Here is a 10,407-nt window from a genome sequence, read left to right as displayed (position 1 = left end):
CTTAAACTCACAGAGATCCACCTGCCTCTGCCTCCCCAGTGCTGGGATTAATGGTGTGCGCCACCACACCCAGCACTATTTATTATTTTTATTTTATGTGTGTGAGTGTACTGCCTGAGGAGGTCAGAAGAGGGAGATGGATTCCCCTGGAAATGGAATTATGGATGGTTGTTACCCACCATATGAGTGCTGGAAATTGAACCCCAGTCCTCTGCAAGAGCAGAGAGTGTTCTTAACCACTGAGCCATCTCTCCAACCCTGTAAATTATCATTTGTAGAAATAATAGGAAGGGATGTAGCTCAGTTGGTAGAATGCTTGTGTAGGATACATGAAGCACTGAGCGCCATCCCCAGCACCACATAAAACCCAGCATGATGGCACAACATGCCTATAATCCCAGCACTCTGGAAGTGGAGACAGGAGGATGAGACATCCAAGGTCGTCCTCAACTACTTAGTAAGTTTGATCCCAGCCTGGACTACATGAGACCCTGTGTTGACTAAGTTCCCAGAAAGAAGCCACTGACACTGGACATTCTACAAGGCTGATCAACTGATCAGAATGTCAATGACTGTGGAAAGGTTAGAATTTTGCAGGTCCAGAGTCAAACATTCTTGAGCTATCTTAGCCCCTATGTAGCCATTTATTGCTCATTTGTGTGTATGACTTAACATCTTTTTAGCTACTACATAAATTCTTTTGTACTATGTGAACAGACTCCTAACTTCCACCAACCCGAAAGCTAAGAAAGTCATCAGATAGCATCTAAGGCCTATAAAAGAGGTTTCTCCATTTTGTTATAACCTACCTGGTATACCCACCAATGTATCTGAAAAGTGTTTTATGGATTTCTTTCTTCGATTACTATAAAAACTTCATAATACTGTTACTTCACTGGAACATGAATTTGGGATAACCTAAATTTCTGTTCCCAGTCCATGGACACTCATATTTAGCTGCAAAATACACTATCTTTTATGCCTTTTGAGGTAAGGACTGTGTTTTCTACATTGACACATGTCTCAAAATTTTTAAAAAGGTAGTGAAAATAATATGTGTATTTCTTATATTACATAAAATACCCTGGAAGGATACACTGAAAATTAGTAGTATGAATTGAATACAGAGAGAGAAAATGGTTAGCTAGAAGGTATATATAGAAGACAGATTTTTAAATTTACATTTCCTTGAATTGAATCATGTTACCATTTCCTATAGAAAAGCTTTTCAGACATAAAAAATTTGAACTGCTAGCAGAACTTGTACATTTTACAGTAACTCAGAATTAGTAAGGAAAACAGTTCACCAGTGTTTAGTTTTATATTGAGATGCTCAGGTTGAAATAAAGTGGTCTGAAAATTTTTTAAAAATTGAAAAAAATATATTGGGGTAGGGTATATTCATAGATGGAATAATGTGGAGCCAGGCATGGTAGTACACACCTTTGATCCCAGCACTCAGGAGGCAGAGGGAGGTAGATCTCTGTGAGTTCAAGGCCAGCCTGATCTACATAGTGAGTTCCAGGCCAGGTAGGGCTATAGGACAAGACCCTGCCTCAAAAAGACCAAAAAAAAGAATAATTTAAGCATATCTGATATGATAGGCAGAGAAAGGCCTACAATAAATTACATATAAAGTGAAGAAATGAACAAGGTTTGTACAGAAGAGTGTCCATTTTGCTTGAAATTAAAAGAAAATGTTTTAGTTGCACAGAAATATTGACAGTTGCCTCTTAGTGGTAGGACTGCAGGTAATTTCTTTTTTTTTCCTTTTATCACACAAGGTCTCACTAGGCTGCCTCAGTCTCTTGAAGGCTGGGATTACAGGTGTGTACCACCACACCCAGCTTCTTTTCTTCTTTTCTGCACTTCCCTAATTTTCTATAGTGAGCTTGTACTATTTTACTATGCAGAGATAGAGGGGAAAGACCACAAAAAGTTAAAAAATAATCCTTAATCTAAATAAATTACCCTTAATTACAGTATCATGGACCCTTACCTGAGCATGACTGGTTGTTGGTTCTTCCTCCAACAAAAGTTTCTGTTTCAAGCTTTTAACTGGGCTCTCTTGCAAATCTTTGGTTTTTGAGTGCCAGACCAGTGCCCTAGATTCCTGTCTTTCCTTGTTGTCTTCATCTTCCATTTCTTCTGAGATTCCTTCATTTTTTTCACTAGTCTGATCTTCTTGGCCACATTCATTCTGAATCAGAGAAGGAGGTCTAGGTAACACTGGTTCCCCAAACCACCTTTTTTTAAAAAGCTGCCTCTGAGCCATTTTCAAGCTCTTCTGATAAACTTCCAACTGGCAGAGAATGACATTGGTATATTGGTTAGGATCTATTCCAGCAGGGCAAAATGGAATACCCCAGTAATAGTGCACAGTGCCCCCACTGTCCTGGGGACTTTTGGTGTCTGATGGAGTAGGCAGGCACTGCCTAGATGTGTCCCCCTTACCCTGAGCAGCTTTGAGACAAGCATAACCCCTCCCAGTACTTTCCTGTGGCTTCCCACACTGTGTGTGCTCAGCCAAGTGACCAGTACATCTGTCAAAACATTTAACGTTCTCATTCTCAAACACTGGCTGGCTTGACTGGTCCCAGCTTCCTGAGTTGCCAGAGACCGGCTCCTCTTCAGTGTTTTCAGTGTGGTCCCAGGGCTCCTTTCTTTCCTCAGCCTCGTTTCCCTGACTGACATGTGAGCCTTTAAACAGTGATGGAGGTACCAGCTGCCATATGCCTGTAGGTATTTGAGAAAAAGTAGGGCTAAGGACAAATTTTTTTTTTTAATGAAGACAGCTTGGTAAGCTATCACTTACCAAGAATTACAAAATGTAATTAAGAAAAACTCTTCTTTGGATTAAACCAAAAGTTGGTTTTCCCTTGAAGATAAAAGTATGTTGGGCATTAGTGAAATCTCAACTATTTCTGGTTACATCTCTTTAATATTACCAAAGGAATTTGAGGGCATTTCTGTATCTCTACTCTCAGCATAAGATCCTTATGATATAGTTATACTTAATAAGTAGAAGGAGTCAGAACAGAGAAACATGCCTTCAGTGGTCCCAGAATCTTTGGTGTTATCTTGATGGGAATGTGAAGATGGTCCAGTAGCCAAAGGTTGAGATCTGGTGGCAGAAGCATCAGAAGGCCAGCAACTCTGAAACAAGTGACCACACCAGACCAGGCTCATTAAAATACCTGTTATTTAAGAGTCACAGAAAGGACAAAAACAAGAGGCAACTGTCCCTTAAGAGTTTCTCATCTCCAAAATATAGCTGCTCAATTCAAATGGATTCCACAATGTAAACTGAATGCCTACATGAATTCAATTCACTATACCTTTTTAATATAGAGGGGTGTAGAGGGGTGTATAACATAAAGAATGGCTGAGACTGGGCCATTGGTTTAGATTGGATGGTATACAGTCCTAGTTATTCAGAAGGCTGAATCACAAGTTCAAAGCCAACCTTGTCAACCCTAGGAGACATGACATTAAACAAAGCAACAAATTAGCAAGCAAATAGAACTGAGGATGGCTCAGAGCCTGCCACTGGCAAGTATCTTTAACAATAACAACTAAAATAATTCCCATTGCACATACTCAAATAATAATTTAAGATTATTTAATTTTTTTGTTTGTTTTTATTTTTTGAGACAGGTTCTCACTATGTAGCACTGGCTGGCCTGGAACTCACTAATATAAACTAGGCTGGACTTGAACTTACAGAGATCCATCCACCTGCCTCTGCCTACAGGGTGCTGGGATAAAGATAGATGCTGCCATGTCTGTCTTTGATTATTTTAAAAACTGTCCATTCTTTCTCTCATTTCCTACCCTTTCTCCCTATATAAGAGGCAAGGTAAGCAGTGAACCCCCGATGCCTGTGGGATTCTTAGTACTCAGTAACTCTTTTCAGAAGCTGTCAACATACTGTTTCTTTTAAGTCATTAACTGAAAAATCTGTGGGGTAGAAGCATATATTAACAAAAACGCTTCTAACTAGATTAACCAACAATTCAACAACATGGACTTTAAAAAAGTATTATGATATACATTTGTTAACTGAAAATCCTATAAACTACTACAGCTCCTTTCTAATGCAACTATACCACTAAGTAACTAAAAGAGCATTTCTAAAAAACCTCACAAACTTTCAACACAGAATATTTACATTCAGGCTTTCAGCAATGGCTTTCCTCAAGAGCTCCTCTTCTTTCTCCTCCTGGCTATTCACCTCCTTAGCTTCCTGCTCACTCATTTTGAGAGCCAAAGCAAACTGCTCTTCTTCTGTCATCTCTGTAGGAATATAGGGAAAAAAGAGGGAATACCACAAATAGCAAATTAGCATGAAGACAAAAACAGAGTTATCAAAGTATCAACTGACAGTACTACACAATATTTAGTGTGGTTTTTACTACAGACTATTTAGTGTGGTTTTTTTAATCTAATGAGAAAAGCCACAAAAGGCATTGTGGAGGTCAGATCAAAAACCCTAGGTTAACTAGATCATAAGCCCTCATGAAGGCAAAGTTTTTGCTTATACTGTTCACTGTTCTCTTTAGCACATAAGAGCACCAGGTAATTGGTATTTATTGAATGAATAAACTTGAGAAAGCACTCTAGAGCTTTTAGCTAAATACCATACTGCTTTACACTCAACATTTTAAACTTTTTTTTTTTGGTCTTTTTTTTTGAGACATGGTCTCCTTGTAGCCCCAGCTGTCCTGGAACTCACTATGTAGACCAGGCTGGCCTCCCAAGTGCTGGGATTAAAGGCATGTGCCACCACACCTGGCCACAAAATTTTTTTTTTAAAGATAGGGACTCATTAGTTCAAGCTGACCTGAGCTCACTATTTACCTAAACATCTGATCTTCCTGTCTCATTCCCCACTAGGATTTCAGGCATGCACTACCACACCTGGTTCATATGGTGCTGAGGATCCAACCAGGGCTTCATGCATGCTAAACAAACACTGAGCTACATCCCCAGCTTCCAGAATCTTTTGAGTTCCTCAATTAAAACAAAACAAAAAAAACCTTAGTAATCAGAATATGACCACCAAATACCACTTTCTTTTTAAAAGCAACTGCAGCACATTAGAGAAATGTCTGACTCCAAGTCTGGAACATGAAATGTGGAAGATGAGCTAGAATTTTCCTCTAATTGCGAGCAAAGAATCTATTACACATTCCTAGGCTTGTAACAAAAGAAAGTTAACAGCCAACTTAAAAACAAAACAAAAAACAACCCATCAACCTAAAATTGAACTGGAATATCAATAAGGATAATGCAACAGATTAAAACATGTCAAATATAATCCTAGCCCCTCATTCAATGTCTTTTTTTTTTTTTCATGGTCTTTTTTGAGACAGGGTCTCCCAGTAGCCCCAGATGGCCTGGAACTCACTATGTAGACCAGGCTGGCCTTGAACTCAGAGATCCACCTGCCTCTGCCTCCCAAGTGCTGGGATTAAAGGCATGCGCCACCACACACAGCTCAATGTCTTTTAACATAATGGAAATGTAATATATGCTGAACGTGTTAAAATAATTGAATGGGGGTGTTTTAGTAGGGGTAGTGGAGGTGATACTGATTTCAGCCAGCTTCCTGAGTTCAGCTTAAAGAGTTAGGTCAAATTAAAAAGTCACTAGCCTCACTATTTCTATCAGAGGTCTATAACAGTGGGCTGCTCAACAGATCTATCTTCGTTCCCAAAAGATTCTTTTTACCCTTGAAGATGCCATCCCCCATTGTAGTATGGATCTTTTTTTTTTTTTTAAGAAGAAGCATTTCATTATAGCCTTAACATATCCAGTAACAATTTCCAGAGTAAGGATACATCTCTTTCAAAAGTGGCTGTAAATTTTTAGGTTCACAGTTGAAGTAATACAGTTATACAATAATAACTCAGTATAAACCCTGTAAGACATAAAATTGAATGAGTTTTTACCCTTTAAAGATCTCCATTTCATTTTAAAATATGCTGTTTCCTACATTTTTAATGCTACTAACACTTAGATGTTTGCACATGTGTCTTTAATCTCTATATATCTGATTATTACTAGTTACAGTCGGTTACACTCGGATCCTTAGTATTTGAGTATGCATATAAAGTCATCAGGTAGATTTCAATGGTAATGTTTATCACCTCTACTAATTAACATGCAGTAAATTTTTATGCTTCCTCCTCAAATATGTCCTTTTTTTTAATGTAGTATGGATCTTAAATCTTCCAAACCTTGAAGGCTTGGTCCCAATGCATCAGCGCTCATAAAAGGAGGACATGTGGCAGTGGTTGGATCATGAGGGTTCTGATCTCATCAATGGAATCATAACTGAATGGATGGGTGGGCTATTGCGAGGTAGCAGAAACTTTTGGAAATGGGACCTGCTTGCAGAAAGTAGGTCATCACGGAGCACACCCTTAAAGGGTATATCCTGTCCCTTGTTCCTCTACTTCCTAGCTATCATGAAATGAACTTGCTCTACAATGAACTCCCTGCCATCATGTTCTGCCACATCTTGGGGGCCAAAAGTGATAGGGCCAAGTGACTATGGATGGAAATCATTACCCAAAATTAATCTCTTTTTTTTTTTTTTTTTTTGGTCTTTTTGAGACAGGGTCTCCCTGTAGCCCCAGCTGACCTGGAACTCCGCTATGTAGATCAGACTGGCCTCTAATGCACAGAGATCCACCTGCCTCTGCCTCCCAAGTGCTGGGATTAAAGGTGTGTACCACCACACCGGGTTTATCTTTTCTTCTTTTAAGCTATCTCAGGTATTTTATCATAGCAAGAGAAAGCTAACCCTTCCCTATTCAGAATTCATAATCCATGTTATTGTATTTGTTGATATAAAAATCATCCACTGGGCATGGAAGGATAACTCAGTCAATAAAGTGTTTGCCTTCAAGCATAAGGACCTGAGTTGGATCCCTAGAATCCACATTTAAATTTAAAAAACAGAAAACAAAAAAAGCCTGGCATAGTGGCACATGATTATAATCTATGAGCTAGGGAGGCAGACAGTGAGCCCTAGGGGCTTCAGGCCAACGAGAAAGGCAAGTAGATCTCTGTAAGTTTAAGTTCAGCCTGGTCTACATAGAGAAATCAGGCCTGCCAGGGCTACATAGTGAGTTGCCATCTCAAAAAAGCAAAAAATAAACAAACAAGCAAAAAGCGTAGCTAGTACCTGAGGAACAGCAACCAAAGTTGTCCTCTGGCCTCCATATGCACACACGTGCATACACACATGTGCACATGTACACACACATCACATATTCCTATATCACTCTCTTCACAACTTTAAAAATCTACAGCAAGTACTATCCCTTTTTAACTCTTTAGTTGTTAATGTATCTTTATCTTTCATAGTTAGATACTGATACAGTTTGCCATTTCATAGAACCAAATTTTTCTATTGCATGCCCATCTTTCATTTCATCAATTTCTGTTCTTTGTATTTCTTTCCTTTCACTTACTTTGAGTTCATTTTAACCAATATTCTAGCTTAAGCTGGGAAGCTTAGGTCACTGATTTTAAACTTTCAATGTATTTTCTAATATACCCACATAAACCTTTAAATTTTCCTGTAAATGTTGCTTTAGTATTTCACAAATTTTTAAGTGTAATGCTTCCATTTTCACTAAGGTTATTTCATATTTAGTTGAGTATTTTTGTTGTTGTTGTTTTTGGACTCAATTTAACAGATTCCCCCATCTGTGTTAATTTTGTGTTATTTAAAAAGTATGTTCAGGGGCTGAAGAGATGGCTCAGTGGTTAAGAGCACTGACTGCTTTTGCAGAGGACTTGGGTTTGATTCCCAGCACCCACATGGCAGCTATGAACCATCCTTAACTCCAATTCCACGGGAATCTGAAGCCCTCTTCTGACCTCCGTGGCACTGTATGACACGTGTGCACTCACATACATGCAGGCAATATACTATACACATAAAATAAAAATAATTTAAAAAAAAAAAAGTATGTTCAGAGTCAGGAATGGTGGTGCACACCTTTAATCCTAGCACTCTGGAGGCAGACACAGATGGAGCTCTGTGAGATCAAGGTCAATCTGGTCTACATAATGAGTTCCAGGCCAGCTGGGGCTACAGGGAGACCCTGCCTCAAAAAAAAAAAAAAACTGAGGCTGAAAAGAATGTTCATAGGTTAAGAACACTTACTGTTCTTGTAGGGGACAACAGTGTAATTCCCAGCACCAACATAGCAGCTAAGAGTCTGAAATTCCAGTTCCAGGGGATCTGATGCCCTCTTCTGGCATCCATGGACACTGTATGCATGTGGTAAACATTTACATGCAGGCAAAATACTCATATACATTAAAATAAGTCCAAAAATTTTAAAGAAAAAATATGTTCAATATTAACATTTACTTTTTCTTTCAGTTCCTAGAGAGAGCCAATTACTGTTGAAGGACCCTAATTCAGTCCCCCTAGGCTAAAGACAAGGAAATAAGTCCTTCAGGCCAAAAAACTGTACAAGGAAGTAAAAATAAAAAAAATAATTCTGAATGCTAAGAACAAGCTGAGCTGACCTTTTTCATGCTCTTTGCCCAAAGCTGGAAATTATCCCAGAAATCCCCCCCTACCTCTGCTTGGCACATAGCCTCCGCTTTTTTGCTTGGCACATAGCCGCCGCTTGTGACGTTACTGCCGCTTTCTCTCTAGTTTGTGGTCTTTGTCTTTAAAAGAAGCCTGTGAACTGGGCTCTGGGCTTCTGCCCTCCGAGTGAGGCAGGGGTCCGTTTTGCAAAACGTAATAAATCCTCATGCTTGTTGCATCTTCTGGTCTGAGGACTGAGTTATTGGGGAGCGGCCTCCTATGGACGTTGGGTACCCCAAACTGGGGTTCCAACATTTGGAGGTTCCACCGAGATCCAGGCCACCCCCAGACCCATTTCCTCAGATCAGCAGGAGGTAAGAATAGATGTCTCGTGATTTGTCTTGGTCTTAATGTCTGTCTGTCATTTCCTGCTCTGGGAACGTTCCGTCTGAACAGTTGTGCCTGTACAGGACCTGTAAGTCTGTATTCTGGGAACCAAGGGGAGTGGCAGACGTGCCCAGGGACCCTAGGTTCCAGCATTCTGGCCCTAGTGACCAGAGTGACCTGGAGTGAGGAAGACAGTGGACAGTGTCTCCTCACCTCGGGAAAAGGGAGATTGGCTTAGCTATTCCCCTCCCGGTCTGTACTTTCAGTTTTGAGTCAGAAAGCGTGCCGAAGATATTTTGTTGTTTTGTCTATCTGTATCTGTATTTGGGGATCCTGAAAGTAAGAATGGTAAGTGCTGTGCGTGTCTGAGCATAAGAAGGACCGGTCCACTTAAATGTGATATAAAATGATGTGTGTGTACTTAATAGTGTATTAGTATTAAAAAAAAAAAAAATCTGGTTTTGTATTTTCCTCTACATTCTCTGTTCTAAGCCTTCTCTGTTTCTCTTGTACTCTTGGTCCAAGTCTTCGCGAGGGACCGCTAAAGGCGAAGGAGCAATTGAGGTTTTCTGGTCAGGGCCACTCCCTGACGTAAACCAAAGGCTCTTAGCCCTCTTGGCGGACCCCGACTGCCCACACGGGTGGAGACAGGACAGTCTTTCTATATCTTCCTTTCTCTCTAGCCACTAAGAAGCCCCGCGGGCACAGGTCGAGCAAGTAAGAGCCACAGGGTGCTCACCACTAAAAGACTCCCGTGAAAGGATAAAGGGGTCCCAGGCGTGAATCCCAGAGAAATTCACGTCCCCCGCAGAAGAAAAACTGGGCACCGATAGGTACTCGTCCACAAGCACACTCACTGGTCATCACTGTTTGGAGTGGCATCTATCTCTCTCTCTCTCTCCCTCTCTCTCCCCCCCCTCCCTCTCTCTCTCTCTCTCAGCTTTCAGTTCCTTTGGGTCAATACCAACAAGCACAATTGCTGGATTGTATGGTCTAAGTAAGTTAGTTTTGTAAGCAGCAATCAAGCTGTCTTCCAAAGTGAACATGCCATTTTGCATTCCTACTGGCCACAAAGGAGAGTTCCTGTGGCTCCATGTCTTCACCAGCATTTGGTGGTGTATTCACACTTGTCAAAACTTGGAAGCAATTGATATGCCCTTCAGTCAATAAATGGATGCGTAAGTTGTGGAATATCTGAATAAAGAGATATTATTCAGCACTAAAATGAAACAGGGTTTAAGCCAAGAAAACACAAGACATAAATGTCCTGAACTGTCTAGGAGACACTGTGTTGGAAATCAATCCTCAGTCTAAGGCAGGACCCCCATGATTGAATTCTGGTGGCTTTGTAGGGAGAGAGGGAGGGGGAGAAAAGGAAAAGAGGCCAACCAGATGTATATGCATACATTCATGTACTCCCTCTTTCTTGCCACCTTGAGACTGTGTCAACAGGAATG

The 10,407-nt window shown here is 40.4% G+C and overlaps 1 protein-coding gene across 3 annotated transcripts in view; it reads right to left on the bottom strand.

Annotated features, from left to right (window-relative positions):
• The window catches only part of Uimc1 (ubiquitin interaction motif containing 1), a 131,006-nt gene that overhangs the window by 84,272 nt on the left and 36,327 nt on the right, over positions 1–10,407 (bottom strand). For 2 of the 3 annotated variants that reach the window (XM_017801729.2, XM_017801728.2), the window contains exons 4-6: positions 4,172–4,296; positions 3,051–3,156; positions 2,000–2,736 (exon numbers count right to left, since the gene is read on the bottom strand). In XM_017801729.2, the coding sequence (XP_017657218.1) occupies positions 2,000–2,736; positions 3,051–3,156; positions 4,172–4,296 (968 nt within the window). Of the gene's footprint in view, positions 1–1,999; positions 2,737–3,050; positions 3,157–4,171; positions 4,297–10,407 lie in introns of those variants that run through there. The other variant, XM_029570513.1, reaches the window with a different exon arrangement.

The sequence above is a fragment of the Nannospalax galili genome, unplaced genomic scaffold (genome assembly GCF_000622305.1).
Source record: "Nannospalax galili isolate Female #2095 unplaced genomic scaffold, S.galili_v1.0 scaffold762, whole genome shotgun sequence".
NCBI classification, from domain to species: domain Eukaryota; kingdom Metazoa; phylum Chordata; class Mammalia; order Rodentia; family Spalacidae; genus Nannospalax; species Nannospalax galili.
This window is presented reverse-complemented; position numbering and strand designations above follow the sequence as displayed.